At 47.9% G+C, this 23,187-nt stretch overlaps 1 protein-coding gene across 2 annotated transcripts in view; it reads right to left on the bottom strand.

Annotated features, from left to right (window-relative positions):
- Positions 1-334: 334 nt before the first annotated feature.
- The window catches only part of DPYSL2 (dihydropyrimidinase like 2), an 83,889-nt gene continuing 61,036 nt past the window's right edge, over positions 335-23,187 (bottom strand). For both annotated transcript variants that reach the window (XM_044437646.1, XM_044437647.1), the window contains exons 6-14: positions 22,874-22,954; positions 21,573-21,641; positions 20,848-20,968; positions 16,777-16,933; positions 15,006-15,147; positions 13,656-13,826; positions 8,048-8,227; positions 6,305-6,470; positions 335-4,263 (exon numbers count right to left, since the gene is read on the bottom strand). In XM_044437646.1, the coding sequence (XP_044293581.1) occupies positions 4,172-4,263; positions 6,305-6,470; positions 8,048-8,227; positions 13,656-13,826; positions 15,006-15,147; positions 16,777-16,933; positions 20,848-20,968; positions 21,573-21,641; positions 22,874-22,954 (1,179 nt within the window). In that variant the 3' untranslated portion in view covers positions 335-4,171. The remainder of the gene's footprint in view (positions 4,264-6,304; positions 6,471-8,047; positions 8,228-13,655; positions 13,827-15,005; positions 15,148-16,776; positions 16,934-20,847; positions 20,969-21,572; positions 21,642-22,873; positions 22,955-23,187) is intronic.

Raw genomic sequence — 23,187 nt, 5'->3', positions numbered from 1 at the left:
TTTATGTTGAAAATACACGATTGTGAGATACCCAGTTGATCAGCTGGTTCTTTGACAGAAATCGAAGTTCTGCTCTTCTTCTCCCAGGTGAGCTACAGTTTGCTGTGGTTCATTCCACCTTGTTCACATCAAGCTAACCCAAGGCTGGAGAACACGTATCCCCCCCACCCACCCCGAGACTGTTGCCTGCAGCTCCCACCGGCTCTAAGCATTCTGGAGAGGGACTGTGGCAGTGACAGAGCAACTTCTTCTGGAGGACTCCAAGTCGGCAGCAAGTTGGAAATGCTGCCCATACTTCATGCAGTCGTGGAACACTGGTTATGGACACACAGACTGAAACAACAACATTTTGTCTTTATTAGGAGTTCCCATGGTAATATAACACAGAGGTTGTAAGGAAGAAAAACACAAGACTTGTTTTATGCCACTATTTTCACCATCGAGGGAATGGTCAAAACAGTGGTACTTCTTTTGTCTACACACATGATCAGCTTAGCACTTACAGCTCCTTCACTCATGTTCACAAGCACAAATCCAAGGGTTAAAATCCAGCTAGTAGTAAATTCTACATGGTTTTTTAATTCTTCTTTCCTTTTCCTTTAGAGCATCAAGTCACTGCGGTAAATTATTTCCATGTTCAATGTCATTTCTTTTAAGCATTTACATATGACAGTCATTAAAATAGACACACAAAGTGAGCAAGCTCCCACAGGAAAAAACATGCTTACATAACCTGCAACATTTTTTTTTAACTTTTTCTCTCTTTTTTTTCCCCTAAAGAACAAAATGACTCAAACGACGACGATAATAATAACGGATATGGGGGGAAAAAAAGGAAGACTGAAGTGAATAGCAAAGAGCTGCGTGTGTTTCATGGGACTCAAACAAACACAATCATTTTCTTTAATTATTTGCCCTCCCCCACTTAAAAACCCCACACACAACTTGCTTAAAGTCATCATGAAAACACCAATGGAAAAACAAATAAAATTTTAAAAATAGCTGCAAATATATATATTACACTTACTAAATACTTTTTTCCTTAATAAAAAGTGCAATCTCAAGCAAATAAAAGAACCAAAATCCAACTGAAACTGTCTGGAATGATAAACTGCATCACAGTCGGAAGAGTGAAAGGGCAAATACAAGAGAAAACGGACTAGGATCTCTCTGCAGCTTTTGGCATCTGGCTGCCAGCTGACCCAACCTATTTCTGGCAGAGCACTGGATTCCACCACCTGGAATACAGGAACCATCCAACCCCAAAGCCCAGATCCAGCATGGCCTCCACCAGCAGGCTAAATGTGAAGGAAGTAGGAACAGGCTCAATACCCTTATGGTGCTCCAACATGTCTACGTCTATAAAAAAAATAAATAAAATGGGCCATCTACTGCTCTCTGCGAAGCTGCCAGGGGGCGCAGGGACACCGGCACATCTTTACAGGGGAATCGACGTCTTTTCCATTAACAGCTGATAGGCAGGATGAATGATGCCAGGGCTGAGCCAACAGGTGCGGTGGCCAGGTATTAATGGCTTTTTCCCTGGGCCAGTCCAGTTCCGGAAACAGAAGCCCCCGAGCTGGTCCAGAACCACCTCCCTGCCAAGCGCCCATTGGAGTGCGGCAATCTGAGCAGGGGACTAAGCCTGGGTGGCCCGTGGGTGGCAAAGAGATGGCCCGGAGCTGCTTCAGACTAACAGCTGGGAAGGAAATCCCATTTGTGATACTTGCTTGCTAATACATGCATGCATGCACGCACGCACACACACACAGCACAAGTGTAAAACACCTCATACATACAGAAGGAATGTTTGGCACCCTCTCCCTTTTCCCTGCTAGCTTTCTACTTACAGGAAGTTTTTTTTTACCTACCAAAGCATTAAAAATGGAATCGCCCACCAGCAGTCTAAAACCAGCACTCTTTGCTCTAGCAACCTCCTCCAAACCCTTTTCACACCCTAAATTGCAGTGTGTTTAAATCGGGGCATTCAAGATTCCCGTCCCTACTGTGCTCTGCTCCTGCAATGGTTTTCTCTGTGCTCCTGGCCTGCCACCCAACCTTCCAAAGAGCTGCTGCTTTATATTTGAACCGTTTTCTTCACCACGGAAAGTAAGTGGTCAGAAGCAAGCTGCAGCAGAGCACCCCAGTCTGAGACGAAGCTTTGAGCGCCCCCTTTACAAGTCCCTCGTCAAACACCGGATTTCAAGGTAAGCACACTACCCTAAACGGATCCCATTTTTTCTCCCAAAGAATTGGCAAATGTCTGTCTGGATGTAAGGGGGAAAATATCAGCTAGAGAACAACTGCAGAAAGGGACTGGCCAAGCCAAAGAGGGCATGCGGTTGTGAACATGTAATACAACATCCACAGGCCTGAAACCAGGGCTGCTCATGTTAGGCCCTGCACCTGGATGCTCGGGAAGAGATCTCTGTGGTCTACAAAGAGATGGAGTTCTGTTTCCATGGGGTAAAGAAGCAGGAGACGGCCCTGCCTTGCAGGACAAGGTCACTGCACCTGTTGGGGGCTGCGAGTAGCTCCTGAGCACCGGGAGGGCCATTTGGAGAACACCAAGGGCACCAGGTGAGGTGCCTCTGCATGAGGGCAAACACAGGTGAAGGATTACGCTGTGACTCAACACCTCATCGGCTGGGTAAGTGCACTGCCATCTGCTGGCGAAAGGGATTCAAGTGGCAATGGCAAGGGGGACCCAGCTGTGTCGTTGCCACAAGCCCCACGGAGGTGGCCACCTGGCGTAACAGAGCTCCCTTTCCTGCCACGGCCCCTTACATGCACGGTGGGCCAGGCACGCAGGCCATGGCAATGCAGCGTGTCTCTATCTCCAGGGGGGCTTTCTTCTCCTTGATCTCCGAGGCTGCCTTCCTTGACTTGGAAAGGCGGGGCTGGAAAGGAAGGAGAGCCCCTCTTACTGCCCCTAAGATCTTGGCACAGCACCTGTGCAGGAGAGGACGGTGGAATCCAGGCTCTGCCGCGCCTCTGGGTGTGCCCCTTCAGTCTGCAGCCGTGGCAGGACTGACCTGAGCACTGCATGGTTGGGAAATATGTCTTTTTGGCCCAAGCTCCACAGAAGGCAGGAGAAACTCAAATGTCAATGAAGAAGGGGTGTCATTTGGCAGCAAACTCCCTGCTAGATCTCCTGATTTGAGGTCTCGACCCATCAAACCAGGAGTGGTCGTTCGGAAGGTTCTCTTGAGAGCCATTCTCGGGCTGACACAAAGCAAACAGTTCAAATGAGAAGTACAACCAGAAGACCATGGTTGATTCGGACTCACCCTGAAAAGCGATCTCTAGTAATACTGAAAACCTGCAGATTCTGTGACCGCATGGCCACAAGGAGCTGCAGCCATGGAGAGCCCAGAATTCATGCAGGTAGGAAAGATGAAGGATGGTCTCTGTTCCAAAATAAGGCATCTCAAAACAAAACGCAAGACAACATGCAGGAGTAAGTGCACACACGAGTATGTGAACAACGAACACAAAAAAGGAAAACAATTCCAGAAAGGGCTAGAAGTATTTAAAGACATCCTCCCTAGCTTCCCACTGCCCTTGGACTGAAACCTTAGCAGCGCAATCTCTACTTTCCGCTCGACTGGAAAGGAGGGCAAAATTTGGTCGGGATTGTTGTTCCCATGTTCTGAGTCGCACGGCTGCAAATCCAGTTTGCAAGAATCCAGTTTAGACCCTTTCTTCCTTCTTTTGATAGTTAAACCTAAGCCTTCATTTGTTTATCTTTTAAAAAAGAAGTTAAACAGAACAGGCAGCTCCCAAGAAATTCACTTTATCCTTCCGAGAAGAAAGAAAGAAAGAAAGAAAGAAAGAAAGAAAGAAAGAAAGAAAGGGGGGAGAAAAGGATGTTAATGCCAACAGAAGCCCACGCTCTACTCTTCAAAGTTTGCCTTTCTCGCATCTTGCACTTGTCAAAAACAGAGGGGTGGTTCCCAAATGTGTCAGAATGGGAAGGTGAAGCGGTTCCGTGAAAACGTGGGGGAGGGGAGATTGACAAAGAAGGGGCTGGGGAGACCTCGATTTGGCCTTGCCCACCGGTTGCCCACAGTAACTATCACAGGCTCTAAAAGAATCAACAAAGGGTCTTCAAGGGCCCCACCCTCTTCCATGATCCGCTAAGCGGCCATGTTTTCTCCCTTGCGGTTCTTTAACCCAAGCTGGTGATATTGGCACGGCCTCCAGGGGGCGCCACTATGCGCTGCGTGGTACGGCGTGGAATATTATCATCAATCTGTGCACCTAAAGAGATTGGGGGGTGAGGGTCAGAAGGGGGGGAGAGAAACATGAATAGGGTGAAAAACTGAGCATGTACATAGAATTATTCATTTAACTGCATCATTCATTTAAGAGGCTCCATATGGTTTCTATCATGCAGAGCTTGAAATCTGGTACATCCTGAGGGTCTCTTTACATAATGAAACGAGGCTCCTACAGGATTAAATTCCTCTTAATTGCTTCAGTTAACCGATTATATCTACACTGACCTGCTATGAAAAAATAAAGCAGTAGGAAAAAGTGCACCATGCTAGTTTTCAGAAAGCATCCGCACATCTGCAACCAGCAGAGCCTCAGGAGAGACACCTGGGTTCTGCGTGAAATACTACAGAATGCCAGGACCTCTGGAAGTGTGATTACTTCCTTCTGGGAATTTGAGAGTGGGTGATCAGATTTAAATTGCACCCAACCCTGTGAGCGCCTGTTCCCAGGATTCCTGAGGATGTCAAACCTGCCTGAACATTTGCTGGAGCTTTTGAATGCACAAGTAGAAAGCCATGATCACAAAAGCAGGGGAGGATGCTCCCTGTTCCATCAAGCTCAGCACCATCTGGGCTGGCAAGGAAAAGCTCTCAGAAGGTTCAGACAGGCGTCTCTCCCCACCCTACCTGGAGATGCCAGGAGATGACCTGGAACTGTCTGCATGTAAAGCTCTACCAAGGAGCCATAGCCCTGCTTCTCAGGTGCACATGGGAACCTTCATCCACAGAGCCTCCTCCTCTCCCCAGATATCACAAACTCTTTATCAGCTCCATGGTCCTTCCATTTTCCATTCACAAGTAGCAGGGCCTTTTCACCAGTAGCCCCGAAGCTCTGTGTGAGGTCAGTTTCACCTATTCTGTCCTTTCTGTTCAGAGGGATGTAAAGACATTATGTCTCCTTTCATCTACCTGATCATTTTGGAAATGTGACACTACAACTCTAGTTTTATCAGGGGGCTTCCTTCTTGTGTTTTGCTCCTGGAATTTGTTAATTGGAAGTGGATTAAATTGTTCAGCTAACAGGACTTCAAAAATGGAGAAGAATTAATTTGAGAAACATCAGGATTGAGAAGGAGAATGCTTGTGCGCATATACGAGTCCACCGTTCAGAGCTTCTTGATCCATAAGCTGCAAAAACCTGGACTGGCAGCAACTGGTATCTCCAGCACAAGAACTGTTGTGGGAACACAACCAGGTCTCCCCAGTGGCTGCTCCTTCCTGCAAGGGAGGGAGGAACGATGGCCTTTCTGATGTTCTCCTTTCCCTGGCAGTCAGAAACCAATTTATTCAGGCATGGAAGCTGCTCTATTGCTGAAAGGTTTTTAACCGGCTGGGTGCTATTTCTTTTATGGCTGTGGTTTTAATGTTTTTTAATTAATTTGTCTTTTCATTCAGATTTGGTTTTTTAAGCTGGATTTTATTGTTGGCTGCCTTACACACCATTTTTATTTTGGCTGGGGTGATATGAAATGTAAAACATTATCTTCAGGAGGCAAAGGTCCACGCAGATAAGCATCACCTGGTGACTGCAGAAGTCACCCTCTCTGGCAGGTCAACATTATCTTCTCTTAGGCAGAAGGTTAGGATCACTACCCTCACTGTAAAGCAGGAACTCTCCCACCACAGCCTAGATACATATCCTGTAACATACAGCCGGATGGCGTCAGTATCTAGGATACTTCTCCGAATTGCAGGCATTTGGTCTGCTGATAAAATCACCCGAATTCCCATCTGTAGGGATGGAGAGAGATCCACATGAAATGCAGGAGGTCACGGCCTAAGGCCTCCTCCTTTTTCTCATCGGCCTTGGAGCAAAGCAGGGGTGCAGCACCGAGGGACAGAACAGTGCTCCGAGGAAAACTCCCACGCTGAACGTGGGCCGTCGGACCAAGTCCCACTCTTGAACCCACTTCCTGGAACAGGAAATGCATTCAAAGACTTGTCCCACCCTGCCTAATGCCTATAAGGAGATCGCAAGCCCAAGACCAGTAAAAAAGAAGATGTCACTGTAACCGTTTATGTACCAGACAAGCTAAATCCAGACTGGTGCAGGTTTCTAACAGGCGGGGCCTGCTGCTTCGCAGGAGACGTCTTGGCTGAGGATGCTGGTGTGACTGTTTTTGGAGTCACCGACACTTCGCAAACCGGGCCGTCGTACAGGCCACGAGGAACCCCCCTCAGCTCAGCCAGCTGGGGAGAAAAAAAAGCAGAGAGAGCTTGCAACCAGGTAGGGACCACTGTGCGAGACCTGAATACATGCTTTCCAGAGCGCTGTGGGATATTGCTCTCTTTGTGACCTAATGCGTACAAAAGTGGGACAGGATCTCTGCGAGAACCCAGTGCACCAGATTTGGGCCAGCACTTCTGTGCACTGAGAGCCACAAAGACTTGGAGGATCCTCTGTTGGGCACCACATGCTGGCTCTGTGCGGGGCCACAGAGGTGCAAGTTCTGAGCAAACGGGAGTAGGGCCACCCACATTTCTCGCTCTTCTTCTTCCCTCTTCTTCCCCTCCTCATGGGCTGCAGTCTGAACAACTTGTAAGCACAGGGCTTTTGGAACGAAGCCAAGGATGGCTGCCGACCTGTTTACAGACACGTACTCAGAAGTAGCTCCCATTGCATTTATGGGATTTACTCTCTAGTACATGTTGTTTTGGATCACAGCCCTGATGTTTCATCCTGACAATGCATCAGTCCCATCTGCAATGTGAAGCAATCTCACATGCATTGCCGGGAAGGCAGTCCTCCCAAAATGTAGAAAAATCGCCCAGCCTTTCTCATTGCTGCTTTTGTAAGTTAAAATAGGATTTTATCCAGCAGAGGGCACTGTTTGGAACGGATCCATTTTGGCTTGGGAGGTTGTTTCTCTTCCTAACTAGCCAAGAGCTACAGTCACACCAAGGGGCAATGTCAAAACACCACTGAATTCAGTGCGTCTAGGTTAATTTACAACTGGATTTGACTCCAGAAGACAAAAGCCAAACCCTGTTCTTGTGCTGCGGCCTGTGTGTAATTGCTTTCACAGCTGGTTCAGGCTCCTTTGCTAAAGGAGCAACTCTCAAAAGCTAGCCTAACAATTTTACCCAAGCTTTACCAGACTGGGAGGCACATGTGCTTGTCAACCCAGGCCGGCATCAAGAGTCGGGAGCGTTGGGCACGTCCCAAGGCCCCTGTGGCAGCTGGCGCCCGCTGCAGCCCCCATTCTTGCTGCTTTGCAGGTATTTCCTGCTGTTGCTGCTGATCCTCTCTGAGCAAACAAGCAGAAAGGAATAGCTGCCCACGCTCCAAAGCACTATTTCACCCATCAAGCAGTGAACAAATATATAGGAATCAGTCCCAAAAGGCCAAGTTCCTCCAAACTACTGTCGTCGTCGTCGTCATCAAGGGGGCCAGACCCACAACAGGAGGGAAAGGACAGGCATAGAACGCCACCCCTGGCCCCACTAATCTAATCTAGCCTGGGTTTCACCACAAAGCCACATGCTGGTTAGAAAGTCTTCCCCTAGTGGCAGAGGATGTTACTGCATAATTGTGTTTAAATAAAGTTAATTACTGGGTTTCACATACCCGTTTTCACCTATCTGATGGGTGCGGGGCAGGGATCTACTCCATGAAATCTTCTGCCACAAGAGATCTGGCACCTTTAAGGTGCCGCAAGATTCTTAATGGAGGCTTCTGCACAGGATCAACAAGGCTACCCCATACCCTGGAAGGTTAAGTTCTCTGATTCGCCATACCCCCGTATTGTTCAGCTTCCTGTACTCACCCGGCTCCTTGCCTTGATGCGTTTGTACACGAAGTCCGGGAAGGGTTTCCTGGCAATGTATCGGCCAGAGCCCTCGGTTGCATGCAGGTTACCATCTTCCAGCACTATCTTCCCTTGGCTGATGACCACCAGCGGTGACCCACGGCATTCCATGCCCTCGAAGACATTGTACTCCACTGACTAGAGGAGGAAAAGGAGAGTTACGGCCACTATGAATCAGGGCCAAGCCAGAATTTCTGCAGTAACACAGTCCCACGACCAAAAAGACCCCGTCTTTGGAATTCCACCCACAGATCAGCTCCTCACCAACGCTGTTGCCTTCTCTGTACCAGATAAAGACTTTTTCAGAACTTGCTCGTTCCTTTAAAGAGCATCCGTAGGTATTTCATATTACCAGCCCGTTTGTTTAGTTGTTTTAATTGTCTGTAAGATTTTTTCAGAGCTGGGCACAGTACTCCAGGTGGAACTGAGTAGAGGAAAGGGGAACTACTACTTCTCAAGATGTGGATACATCGCTGCTCTTTGACGTTGCTCATCTGCAGTTTCTGACTAACTACAATCCTGCGATCCTTTTCACATGCCAAGCCATCCTGAGTTGGTACATGTGTAGAGGTTGGGTTTCTGCTCCTTCCCCGTGCTTTCCGTTCCACTACAGCCATTCTGAATGTTGTTCCACATTCTGAAATCTGTGGCCTTCACTGTTCCTTCCAGTTTTTGTCACCTGAAGATTTGATAAGGGTTTCCACTCCCTCCCTAGCTAAATCAAGGGTGGGCAACCCGCGGCCCTCGTAAGCCGCCTGGGCCCATCACACGGGCCTTCCCAGCCTCTCCCTCTTGGCTCTTCTGCACCGCTGCAACGAATGCCATGGTCCTGCTCGAGAACGGGGTGCGGACACCGGTCTCTCACCCCAATAGGAGAAATGCAGGGCAGTATGGGCCCCCCCATGCAGCCAGATGGAATAAGACTCTCACTGGGACACGGCGCATTTCATCTGGCGCCTGCAGGATGGGCAGGGAGTCTCTCACCACCGAGAAAAAGGAGGTTGGCATGCCTTCTTGGGCAATTGCCACAGCTCTCTCTGATTGCTGGCATGCCTTTGGAGGGAATTCCTAAGCCATCCCCAGAGGAATTCCAAGAAGAGGCACAAGCAAGAGTGGCGTGTCTTCCGGAAAGGAGTAGGCTGCAGCCCAGAGTTTCTACCTGAGCTGCATCATCCCCTTGAACTACCTGGCTGAACGACCTACAAACACATGAACACTTCCTTCAACTGCACGCAGCCAAGAAAGACGGAAAGTGGCAGGTACCCATGCTTTCCAAGAAGGTGGCCTGCCAGTTCCTGGTCTTCTGAGGGTGTAAGGAGGCCAGGCAGTCCTGATAAACTTCCAGGGAATTGCGGGAATCCGGTTTGAAGAACATCACAGCCTATCTTCACTACGATTCTTTTTTCACCCAACAGCCTGCTGCCAACCCGCTTCCACCCTGCGCCTGCTTTCATTTCTCAGAGTTCTCCCATGACAGATTAATCACCCATCAGTATCAAACAGCATTTAAGGAAACCCTAACAAGGAAAGAAGCTTTACTGAGCTTTTTACAAGCTTCCAGCCAAAGCAGCTTTGGAGATCTTTGCAAAGAAAAAAAGGAGGAGGAAGAACTGCCTCCTTTTAGCCCAAAATGAGAAAGAGCATTCATGAAGGACACACACACAAAGAGGTCCTACCATGAAAAAAGGGAGGGAGGGATCGCATGGCTTTGCGCCAGTAGCTAGAAGAGATGTAAATAAGCCCACACAAGTTTGCTCTGCTCTCTTTCAGAATAGGAATTGTCCGTGCAACATCGCCTAAAGGTCAGTTCCAACATTCCCTTGCCTCCCACTTGCATCCCAGCTTCTCTGCCAGCGCTCTGCCCCGGACTCTGCAGGGGAAGAACAGCTGTGATGTGGGAGATTCACAACTGGTGCGCTTGATGGAATTTTCCCCCCCTTACAAACAGGCACAGAAGGCTGTGAATTTGTTGGAAGCGGCAGCCCTGGTTCCCTCTGACGTTTTTCCAACTGAGGGTTGGGGGAGCTGTTAGATGATTTAGATCAAAGGTATGCACCAAAGTCTCCTGCAGATGCTTTGCTATAAACCCTCTCAGCCCTGAACTCGGCCACGCTGGCTGGGGATGATGGGTTTATAGCACCAAATGGCTGAAAGGCACTGAGCTGTCTATCCCAATTTAGGTGAAGAATCTGCCTTATCCCAGGATCTGAGAGAGGAATGATGGAGGTATCGCAAGGCGCCTGATCCTGTCGGACGGAGATCCCAGGGACTGAACCGAGGTTGGACTGTACAACACCCAGAGAGCCCTAAACAGCTTTGGAGGAAGTATGTTGTTGCTGTTATTATGAGGCAGTAAAAATAAACTAACATAAATAAAACAAATAGAATCACCTGCATGTCAAGAAAGTGATCTGTTAACTGGGCCAGGCTCAGGTCCCTTACCAAACGCCCCCTCTGTCCATGCATTTTATTGTTTTATTTGATCTGATTTCTATACTACCCAATAACTGAAGCTCTCTAGCCAGTTCACAACATATTTTTTAATCAAATAAAAGATACAATATATTTTAAAATATCATTAAAATTTATAATACAGAATTTTAAACCATGTATTAAGTAGGTTACTGTAAGTTTAAGAAAAGCAAAAGCAGGGGTCCCTTCCAGTCCACATCCATTTCTGCAGGCTTTCGAGGTAGCAACCTGCTCTCAATTCCTCCTGGCTCCCTGCAACACTTTAAAAGTGAAAACAATTTTGTTGCCCCCTGCGTATTTTCTGGACTGCGGTTCCCATTGGCTATGTGAGCGAGAACTGATAGGAGGTGTACTCAAACAATATTTGGAGGGTCACATGTTACGCAGCCCAGCTTTTGAACATCCAAAACTGAGAAGTATTTGAAAACCCAAAGCTTCTACAAAGAGGCTCTCCAGCGCATCTCTGCATGATTCATGGTTCTAGCCCTGCCCTCTTCCCCTAATTCAGGAAGACCTCTCCACTGGAGGGAAATGAATGATCTAATGGCTCCTGATGCAAAAATGTGAAGAATCAGAGACTGAACAGCGTTCCCACAGAGGCAGAGTAGGTGGAACTCTGCACCCACTTATTTTAACAATTAATGCTTTTAGACGTTTTAGGATCCCCCCCCACTTTTTTCTCAGTTGCATTTTCTATAGTGATGTGTTTTATATTGTTTCAATAATTAAAGTTTTATATAGTAGTTTTATATTTATTGTATTTTTTATTTCTTGCAAGCCATGCTGAGCACTTGAAGCAATAGGATGGGGTATAAATGTACGTAATAAATAATAAATTAATAAATACTAAACTCTTTCCTGATATACTCTAAAGGGGGCCATCTCCTGGTTCAAGAACGTATTATTTTAAATTTTATTTCAGAAAGCACATCGACTTCCATCCAAAGACTGGAAGCATTCCTTTTAGGCTATCAACTAAACCACGGAGACTTTGAAAGCAGGAGCTTGGAATGTCTTCCTAAACTTTTAAGCAGACATGCTCACTTAACTAAAAAAGGCCTTTTTGTATTTCTCTTTTACTTACACAAGTGGCGATCACAGAGTCCAAGAGAGGAAAGAACAAAACAAGAGCCAGGCAACGCCAGGTCAGGCCCTCCTAGTCCTGTAATTTGATTCCACCGTTGCAAACCATGTGCTTGTGACAAGCTGACAAGCAGAACACAAATGCAGCACCACTGTCCTTCTGCAGAGGCCCCCCCACATGGGATGCAACCGTCATCACTGCCCTGCATACATTCGTCTGCTCCTCTTCTAAATCCACCCAAGGTGCTGGCCATCGCTGCCTCTCGTGGTAGCAAATTCCAGTTTCATTTAAGTTGTGTGTGAAGAAGTCTTTTCTTTTAACTTCAAATTAAATCACTCAACCAATCACTAGAGTCACTATTTGTTATTGTTTGTTTGAGTTGTTTTAAACTTCTTGGGTTTTTCTGATTTTATGAAATTGTCTTTGTACTGGATTGTCTTCTATGGATTGCTGTAAACCATCCACAGAGCTTTGGCCACTGAGTGGTACAGCAATGGAATAAATAATAATAAAATATTATTTTATCAGCCTGACATGGCAGCAAAAATACCATTCCACTTCATGAGATGACCCGGCTTCTAATGTAATAGTAGCGAAAGATAAAAACCTGCTTTCCACTAAAACTAAACAATGTATAATTTTCTATAACTCCACTGTGGGTCCCTTACTTGTCTTTTTTTGAGAGTTGCTCCAGGCTCTTGATCATTTTGCTTACTCTTTTCTACACTTTTTCCAAATCCCTTTTATATGCAGTTCTCAGAACTGCACAGAGTATATCGCAGGAAGGATAGCAATGTGAATATGCATAAAGACAGCAGTTTTATTTTCAGTTCATTCTCTGATCTTGTCTAATGTGGAACTTGCTGTTTTCCAGCAGCTGAAGCACACCTGCTCAGAAACTCCAGGGGCCTCCCACGTGGTCCTGGGCTCTCGGGGGCCCTCCCCGTGGCAGCTGCCTCCACAGAGTACTTCCATGCCTACGTCAAGGGCCATAACCCTGACGGGGAATGAAAACCAGGAAGTGCCAATGTGGCCTCTTGTTGGCTTTCCACTGTTCCATGGGGCAGAGTGGGCAGCGGAAATGGGGAGGGCCCTGCCAGAGGTGTCCTTCCCACTTACGGGATGATCTCCCCACTGAGGCCTGCCTGGCACTGTCCTTGTCCCCTTGGGCAGCGCTGAGGAGGCTGTCAGCTCCTGGTCCTTTAATGGCAGGCTGTTTGAGGGCAGTTTGTCAACTGCCTTGTAATACAGCTAGTGTTTTGTTGCAATGATTTTCAGCTGTTTCGGTCACTTTGAGTTTTGTATATTGCATTTTTGTTGCATTTTATCATCTGCAATTGTGCTTTGCAATTTTTATGAATGGCTCTGAATGGCTCGGAGAGCTTCAGCTATGGGAGAGAACAGAAAGCAAGCACCTCTATCCTTAGGGGATCCTACAGTGACTTACAAGCATATGAAGGGGTATCACACAGTGGAGGGTCATGTCCTGTTCTCCCCTGCAGTGGAGGGCAGGACACATTTGAATGGAGCAAAGCTCAAGGAACCGAGTTTCAGTTTGGATGTCAGGAAGTACCTCCTGATGGTTAGAACTTCTCAGAGATGGAATGGGTTTCCAAGAGAGGCGGTTGAGGCCCCATTAGTGAGGGTGCTCAAGGAAAGATTAGACAAACACACGTTGGGAATTACATGACCAGAGCTGGCTGAAGCCAGAGATCAGACTAGATGGCCCAGGAGGCCCTTTCAGACTTGTTGTGTTGCTTTGTTTCATTCATGGTTGTGTGGCCCAGTTCCCTGCCAATGCAAGAAATCTACTATTACAGACCTATCCCCGACCTGCAGGCCATCAAACCTCTGCTTAAGAACCTTTAAAGAAAAGGAATCCACCACATTCAGAGAAGTCTCTTCTCTGTTAACAGCTCACACAACTCGGGTGTCCCTCCCCACCCCAATCTTCCATTGCAAGAGGAGGTTTGTGCTTAAAAGAAGAGGGCATCTGCAAAAGTCACTTACTATGTTATGAGTCTTGGCTGAGATGGTCTTGACACAGTCCGGATCCCAAATAACAAGGTCAGCATCAGAGCCCACTGCGATGCGCCCCTTCCGTGGATACAGGTTGAAGATCTTGGCTGCGGTGGTGCTCGTCACAGCTACAAACTGGTTTTCATCCATCTTGCCAGTCACCTAATCCAAACAAAAAGGGAACAGTGGCCCCATTAGAAGCACAGAACCCACATACAGAGCTGCCTAGATCCTTAAGGCAAAAGCAGGTAACTCTATGTTTAAATGGTGCTAAACTATGCAGTATCATGTTCCAAGAAGTGGACTGCACGGACTCTTGGCTGAGTTCTCAGATTCGTGTCAAGGGGTCTTGAGATCAGATCATGATAAATATGTTATCACTGGAACATCTTCACTCGTTGCTGCTTATAAAAGCAATAAAGGCCCAAGTAATGGGGAAATGTATTTTCCTGCTATGTGAACGAGACCTAGCAAGCCTCATCTCTCACATTCTGGCCCATAACTGTCACAGCCTTGAAATCTGAAGCATCTACCTCTGATTTTGAAGAAACCTCAGGTCCTTGTTACATTCAGACTAGGGAAACAGTGGTTTGTTTAAAATACAGTTTCAGAACAAGCCAGGACCCAAAGCTTGAATTTTATCCTGGCTTGTTCTCACAAACCACAGTTGCCCAAGCATGGATACAAAGGGGGAGCTATGGCTGATTTAAAATTGGAAGCAAAAGTTCTGCAATGATTCCCCACTTCCATGCTTTGCCCTTAATTTCTAGCTAGGTACCTGTGCATTTGAACCAAGGAAGCAGTTTTCCTAGAAGCTCAAGACATTATTTCCCCCTGAACACACCACTAAGAAAAACCACTGGGCATTCTTGGGTGAGAAGTCAGTCTGCTCTAAACCCAGTATTCTCCCAAGGGTAAATAAATAAATAAACCAATTCCCCACCATAGTGAAGTGCAGGAAATCATGAGATAACTGGATGGATGCCCACAGCAGCTTACAGGTGTGGCTGATGCCAAGTCAAGTAAGTGAAATCCCCAAATGAGTCCCTGGCTGATTCAAATACTCCCAAAATAAAACCTCCAGACATTGTGCATCCATGTTACTGTCCAAATGGGTGTCCCTCATTACGACAGCAGTGATCAGCAGGTCCAGGGGAGCCGAACCTGGAACCGTCTAAATGTGTTGAAGCAGAACTCCCATCAGACCGCCCACCCAACCAGCACAAAGAATAGTAAAGAATAATGGGACTTGGAGACCAAAGCATTTGAAGAGCACCAGGCTAGCCAACGTCATCATGTCACATCAGCATGGCCAGCAGCCCTTTCCCCAAGGCAACGCACCACAGCTTTATCCCAGATGATGGACATCCTTTCCTCGGTTCCATTGGTTCCTTCAGGAATCATGGTAAAATTGTCCTTCCCAACAGCTTTCTGGGCAGTGTTGAAGGTACAGTGGCCACTGCCGGTAACCTGGAGATCACCACTAAAACCAAAATGCAAGAGATACTCCATGACCCACGGCCATCATGAGTGCTCCACAGATACAGACATACACACGCCAACATACACACTGCCCTTGGCTGCACGAGGCAAGCCCTGCTCCATCACACATTTCCTTTAAATCAGCCCTTTACTCAGAACCATATGGACTAGAATTGTACGCCAATGGGAGGGGGCCCCAGGTGAATGGCAGAGGGACCCCAGGCAGGGTGCGGAAAACTCTGGTCTGAAAACCCCATCCTGGTCATCCTGATCAGCCATACTGGCCTGGCGGTCCCTCTTCATAGACCGTAACATCCTACACTGGTATGAAGAATGCCCAGGAAATTTACCAATTTACCAAGGACTAACCCACAGGCTAAAACTGCACTGGTCTTGTCTGACTTTATGTATCTTCATGCATCTGATTTAACATCGAATTGTGCTAGATGTTCTAAGAAGTAAGACCAAGAAAGCTTGGCGGGGGCAGGGGATGCTTTCCAGAGCCTATGAGTGAGCAATCGGCGTGTGGGGATTCGACGTTAAGAGCCAGAGGTCTGCTGAGTGCGCCAGAGGGTGGAGATGGCAACTGTGTAATGTGTTCGGGCAGACAATTAGTTAACCCTGGAACATTCCCGCTCCCGAATGGAGGCCACAGCAAGAGTGGAACAAGGTATTGGCTTGGATACAGAAAACAATGAATGCTCTTCTCAGAGCAACATTCCTGCATCGCTATACCCACTTCAGCCACTCAAGGCCCAAGAAAAGCCATGCCTGGGCGCAGAATTTCTCTTGGAAGGCATGAGTGATGCACATGGGCCCGCACTGCACAGTAGCTGTGTGTGTCTGAGCTGCGTTTTCCTTCCTTTGCACATTCAAGGCAACAGACTGCCCCTTTGCAAAAGCGCGTGATTCACCAACGTATACTCAATAACTTCGTTCGTCACAGGATGTAACTCTGAGCACACAGTGTGGTTTGCTGAACCCAACTAACGTCCAGAAACCTTCCTTTTGAGTGTGCCTTTAGGAGGCAAGCACTCCCTTTCTCTGCATGCCGACCCTCTAGTTGGCTAGCCCCTCTCTCCCAATGCCAGCTCATGGGGTCAAGAGTCGTACCAGCTCCACCTGACTCTGAGAACTCCCCGTACCTGACAGCTGTACATCCTGGTGCTCCTCCGAGCCTGCCTAAGCCCTTGTGGGGGGGGGGGGGTCTTGCAAAAACTACCTCTGCTTTTCTCATCTCAGAGGCTCCAGCCCCACATTCCCAGGCCCTCTCTCCCTCCTTCTCAGATTGGCATGAGCTGGGAACACATGCCAAGAACAGCCCCTTCCATCCCCAACAATGTGGCCAGTGCGGTGAAACCATGGTGCCGAACCCAGCCATGAGATCCAGCACCATAACAACCCTGGGAGTAGATCAGAATGTGAGCTCTACTTCCTGCCCTCACTCTGAACAGGCAAATATTTTCAACCCATTTCTCAGCTTCTCCTCAACTACTGCCAAAGAGGAAGTAGCGGAACACGTACGTCTTGTTTGGATTCAGCCCTAACCATTTGTACGAGTCACAGAATTCTGAATTTCGACACAGAGGTGCAGACTGTACCTGTTCAAGGAGGTCCTCATCCTACTCACCAAGAGAGCAGAGAATTGAGAAAGTCCGGGGTGGTGGGGTCAGGGCTCAGTGGTGGAGAGGTGACAAAAGCCGCTGCTTTGGCCCAGTTTTTACTCCAGTAGTGTGATCCATCCGTGCCCAGACTTGCTGTGATGGGCTCACCATATACTACCGTGCCTGCAGATCAGGATGGCATGAACAGGATAAATGCAACCACTACTGAATTTCTGATTTCATGCACTTCTCCTGTTCTCCACAATCAAACTCAGAAATGCAAGCTGCATGTTTCTTAGGAAGGCATTCCCCATGGACTTGTTTACAAGGATGTTTTTACAGGAACAGGAAGTTTGGACAGCTAAATGGACTGAATTAAGGCTGGGGTAGGGCAAAGGTTGGGGCCTGAAGGCAAATTGTGAGAGAGAGTCCTGGGCTTGCTATAACTGGAGATCCTGCAGCCTTCACCTCTGTCCCTCTTTAGCTTAACTGAAACTTACATTTGGAGAAATAAGATTAGTGGGCAGTGTGAGACCCACAGGCCACATGTGGGTCCGGCTGCCCCCCAGTGTAGTCTCCACTGTCCCACCCCAAAGGGACTACTTTTACTGCTCTGTAACTACTACAGAGCACCAAAGGTTTTAAAACAGCTGGAAAACAAATGAAAGTTGACCTTTTCAGTGCTCTAGAGTCACTCTGGTACAATCAGGGGAGTAGAAATGAGCCCCTGCACCTCTCAAAGTTGTGCAGACTGGCCCCTGAGCCAGGTTTACAGTGCCAGGGCTCTGATGAGGAGCTTCCAAAGTGGCAAAAGAGTGCCTCTGAGCATGTACAGGGCTCCTTCCCTTCCAGTGGAAATCCACCCTGTGGATTTGAGGAAAGCTAGCCACGAGGCCTATCGGTTAGAACAGCTTACAGGTACTTTGTTCCCCTTCAGGTTGCATTTTAGTAATCATGTTCTACTGAGGTAAGAATCAACTTTTTTGCAATGCTGTGGTGACATCCCCCACACAGAAAAATGATCTCATTAATTTGAGTTTATTTAGACTACATCACAGTTCAATTCAAATTCTTTGGAAAGGAGTAGCATTCTTCAGTTTAGAACACCCACACGGAGAGATGCTTTAAATAGAAACCGATAAAGCTCATGAGGGAAAAGAAAGGGAGAGAAAAACCGGAGCTGTTTGAATAGCAATTCCCTCAAGGCTGGAATTCAAAGGAAGGAGTCCAAGTAGAAGAATGCTAGGCTAGAGCATAACGAGATGGCTTATTTGGGCCACGTCCCCCAAAGCCTCACATGCCAAACCAGGGGACAATTGGCAGAGACGAACGCCAGCAGCTGCCGCCACAGGTGCCACTTGAAAAAAAACCACTTGGAACCCAGCATGAACATGACAGAGGGACATTGCGTAAACACGCGCATTGACCAGACGAGTCACATCCTTCAGAAAGCCGGGATCGGGTACCACTCCTTGTTCATCCCACCCGATGGCAAACCTGGGCTGCTGTGACAAAAGGCACAAACCGGTCCCTAAATACAGCGGCCTGGGAGTGTCAGGGCTCGTGTGGCACCAGCCTTCTACATTTGGTCAAAGAGGAAAAGCCGCAGCATTTGGACCACTTTAATGGACCATTCAATTCACTTCTCCTGCATGCCCCACTCCCATGGGCTCGAGGTCAAGGCTTCTGGCTTCCTCCCAGCCACTGCTGCCAGTTTAACGGAACTGCTTAACACCACGTTTTCCAGACGCTCCTTCTTGGCACGTGCCTAGGGCCACAAACGCTCCTGCTTGCTTGCGTCGTCACTCCACAGACTCGGTGCTCTAGGTGCATCCTTCTTGCTGAATTTCTATCGCTTTGATATGATCTGTTATTGTTTTAGTTATATCACATCATACGCTGCAGCAATGCTTGGAGTCACACTGACAGGACTGGTAGATGGCACCTTTCCTGCAAAAGACCTCAAGGCAGCATACAACCTTGTCCCCTCCCTGTATTTGTCTTGCAACAGCCCTGCAGGCTCAGGGACCGGTTCTTCTGCAACAAAGGGGCTCTTTCAGGATTAGTTCCTCCTTTTGCAGGACTGTCCTTTCTGACAGCCAGCCTCTCATTGCTGAATCCATGTCTTACTAGGCATCCTGGAATCTTCAGCCTTATGCATGTGTTACTCAAGCGTAAAGTACTCATGTGTAGGAGCGGGACCATGCCCTCAGTGTTGCAAGCTGGTCCCTGCTCCTGCTCCAGCCCTGGGCACAGAGAGGAGCCCCTGTACCCCTTTGGGATACAGATCCACTTTCAACCTAAGGGCCGAATTACACTTTGGGGGTACACATTTGAAAGCAAAAGAAATAGGGCAAAAACACAACCAAACCCTCCATCCAAAAAGCATATTTGAGCTTGGGCCGCCGACTGCCAGTCACTAAGCTTTAGCAAAGCAGCATTTCAACCTCCTAGAGTTGCAAAAAGACTGCACAAAAGCCAGGAAACCAACATACAATTGATGGTTGGGAGAAAGGGCTGCAACCGTTGTTACTTATATTCAGTGCTTTTTTTGAAAAAAAAAAAAAGTGCCGGAACTCACATCCCTGCCAGCAGGAAGCACACACACCAATCCCAGGCCAAGCAGCGGAGGAGCAGCGTCCCAAGCAGCTCTCTCTCACTATCAGACAGCAGACACAACAGCAGCCCGCAGGCACTATGTTAATGATGTTTGCTGCTGATCTGCTACTTCAAAATCACTTCGTAAAATCCACTGAAAAAAAGGTGCCGGAATTCCGGTGCGTTCTATTACAAAAAAAGCCCTGCTTATATTCAAATCTCACTTTTTCCTGTAAAAAACCCAAGGCAGTATCCATCATTCTCCTTCTGCCTCACTCCATTTTATCCTCACACCAACCCTGTGAGGTAGACTAGACAGGGAGTCATCCAGGAAGCTTTCCAGCCAAGTAGGGACTAGAGCCGGGATCTCCTGAGTCCCAGTTCAGTAACTGCCATGCTACACTGGCTCTCCATACAGGTAATCCCTGGAAACATGAGAGGAGCATCTTGGGCCAGCAGATTTGGCCCAAAGGCTCAACACCGCCACTCTGCATTTCAGCAGCCTGCATGCAGGAGCGCCACGCAATTGAGAAAGCGGATGCACAGATATTCCTGCACACAAACAAGTGCCGACTGGAATCTTTTTTCAGGGGCCTGTACTCAATGGGCCGAGGATATTCTCCAGTACCTGCAGAAACTTTTTATAAAGCCCAACACATTTCAGAAAGGGATCTTCAGGGGCCATTTGTCTTTCTCCAAATACGCCACAGACAATCTTCCTCAACAGAGATGGAAAATCCTTTCTAAAACATGTTGGGCCCAATGAAAAGCTTTTTCCAAGAACCTCAGAATTTCTCCTTTCCTGTTTTACAACGTTTTATTGCTTGCGCCTCTTGCTGCCTCCAGCACTCGATGGCAGAAAAGCAGCCTAGCGAGCCGCCAGATGCAGTGCACACATGAAGAAGGCTACCCTCTGCTTGGCATCCGGAGGCAGTAAAACTCGCCCCAAATTTATCTCCATCCAGACTATGCCTGTCACTAAGCACCACTGTTATCCCAGTTCTTATCCACTAAAACAATAAATACCAAATACTAGTTCCTGCCAGCTGTTGTCCCATCTGGAAACCGAGTTTATTTCTGGACAGGTGACAGCAGGAAGGGATCCTGGAGAAAAATGCATCAGAAAACGTGTGTGGGTGGTGGTGGTGGGTGATTTTGGAGAAACGATGCAAGACAGTGTTGACGAGTCGGCCTACAATGTGATTAAAGAGAACTAAATGCTGGATTACTCATTTGTATTTGCAAACAGATGTTACCAAGGTGACTGGCCAGGTGGTGGAACAAAAAGGGGAAACTTGGACTGGAAAGTCAACGTCCCAACAAACTGCTTTTGGGTAGCACGACAAGCCCCCACCCCCTGAAAGCCAATTACTCAGAAAGTTAAAACCCAGACAGCAAACGCAAACCAAGGCAAGAGGGACCCATACAACTTTGGCAAGGAAACCAGAATGGAAGAATTAGCAGGAAGTTTCCATCACGCTTCTATTAATAGGACTTACCCTTTTTCCTGGCCTGGGCAATTACTTCAGCTGCACTTTTGCTCATCACCTTGGTGACATACAAGGGGCAATTGGTCTGGTTGGCAATGGTTATTGCCCGGTTCACGGCTTCGGCCTCAACCTACAGGGAAAAGAGAGTTCAGATCTGCCTGAGCACAAGGAGAGTGTCCCCCGCCCCCCCTCCCATGCAAGAAATGTCTTCCGTGGTATGTCCCCTTTGAAAATGAAGCCCGAATGGAATAAACAGCAACCTGCAAGCAGCATTTAGGAGCAAGCATGGAGACTATCAGTGGTGCAGTATGGATTCTGGAGTGGAGGGTTCATCCTGACACCCCCTACAGCCAGGCCCTGAGGAGCAGCGGAAAATCCAGGCAGCTGTGTTGAGCTGGTACCAACAAACCAGTTCTAGCCATGAGCATTCCCAAAATACTTGGTGGTGCATTCGGGAACAATGTACCGCTGCAGGAAAAATGCATTTCTCCTGTGCGACCTTCCAGCAAGGCCCCAAGGGGACAAGGGGGAACTGAAGGGCGTGGCAGATGAGAAAGGGGTCCCCAAGAACCCAAAAGTGCTGGCGCAGCAGCCCTGTGAGCCTTGCTCGCATTGTAACGATGCCCTGCTTTGAAGATGAAGGCCTAAAGGATTTAAGCTAAGCAGCCCGCATCTTACACAGAGACCACTACAAGTCTGCAAAAGAACAAGCAAAGCTTGAGGCGCAAGCTCACCTCTTCAGGCCTGCTCAACACGTGGCCTTCAGGGCCAGTGATTCCCAGTTCCAAGATCCTTTGCTGCTCCTGAAACATAAAGAAAAGGAGCACATCCTAAGCATATCTCGTTGACAACTGTTACAGAACCTACCAAGAGTTCTGGTCTACATAGTCCAACCCCATCACCACGCTGATGGCTTCTAGCAACCTGAACAGCATGCATCCACTGGAAAATAATTGTCTCATGTAAGGATGTGGATTTTTTTTTTAATTCCATTCATTTTCATTATTAAAGACTTTGTCTCACTATTTATTAACTTCACCGGGGTGGGGAGACCCTGAGGGCAGCAATACAGCTGTTATCAGCACTTGCCTTCTGGTACCCAGGATTTGATTTTCCTGTAATGCTCCAGATGCAGCATCATTCCAGGACATTTGGGAATGGGAAGGGAATGGCAGCCCAGCTGGAGGTTTCCAGTCCCCCACCCCTGCAGAATTCTCCACACACCAGAAATCTGAGCACAGACACACCCCTCTCAAAGGACTGAGGAAAGGGAAAGCAAAACCACAAAGTCCAAGTTTACCTACCCATCTCTTGCTCCTGGCACTTCTTCTGTAACAAATTAAAATACAACCCTTTGGTTTTGGACCCAGCCTCTGGCTCTGCCCTGGGGAGCATCTGCAAAATTCAGTTTTGACCTCAACACCCTTCTTCCACGCTTAAGCCTAGATTGGAAGCTCCTTGGGGAAGCCATTTCTCTTCTTTCCTCCTTATGGTACTCTGAAAACCAGGTTAGACTGAGGTTGGATGTGCGTAGAATTGGCCCATCTCAAGCTCATTGAAATTGCCCAGAAAGATTCATTGTCTAATTCTATGGAGGAGGAGGAGCAAGGGAGAGGACTTGGAAGGCTGCAGGTCCTCAAGCTTTGGAAGAACCAGAAAGGCTTTCAGGCGGGCAGAGGAAGGCGATGCAAGATCCCCATCCTTGCCCCAGTAAGGAGGCAATGAGCGAAGCAGCTGCCCCAACTAGGGGCCCTCCATCCTTCACACCATCTAGCCTCAAGCTGCAGGAGCCACCCTGAGGCTTCACTGAAAGACGGGGACGGAGTGGAAACTGCCAGCTTGGATGCAGTCCTTCCACGGGCAGATGCTTCTCCCTCAACTTTGGCAGAAAGCCACTTAGCGTTCACATGGTTCTGTAATCTATTAAGTTTCAGCAGAAGAACAGCATTCGGAAGATTTTCCTGCGTGAAGGAAAGAGCGAAGGACCTGCTCACAGCAACGGGCCCTCGTAATATCACACATTCCTAGAAGATACCTCAGCAATGATGTCACCATTCTCAGCATGGACCTGGGCGATGGCACCGATGTCACGGATCACGCTCAGCACCTCGTATATCTAGAGAGAAAGGAAATGCAGTGTTTTTTCCTGAACGATGCCCCCAATTCTATTGCTTTTTCTTAAAAGCTCAACCAAACGTACCCAAGTACAGATGTCTCTTGGACTCAACAGAACTTCATTCCAAGCAATTGCCTGGATGAGTCAATATATTTCTCAAGTTTAGTAAGAGATTCAAGACTGGGCAGTTTCTCAAGTGTGTGTGTGTGTGTGTGTGTGTGTGTGTGTGTGTG

This window comes from Varanus komodoensis, unplaced genomic scaffold (assembly GCF_004798865.1).
Source record: "Varanus komodoensis strain SLA01 unplaced genomic scaffold, ASM479886v1 scaffold30, whole genome shotgun sequence".
NCBI lineage: Eukaryota > Metazoa > Chordata > Lepidosauria > Squamata > Varanidae > Varanus > Varanus komodoensis.
Note: the sequence above shows the minus strand (reverse complement) of the source record. Positions and strands in the feature narration are given on the sequence as shown.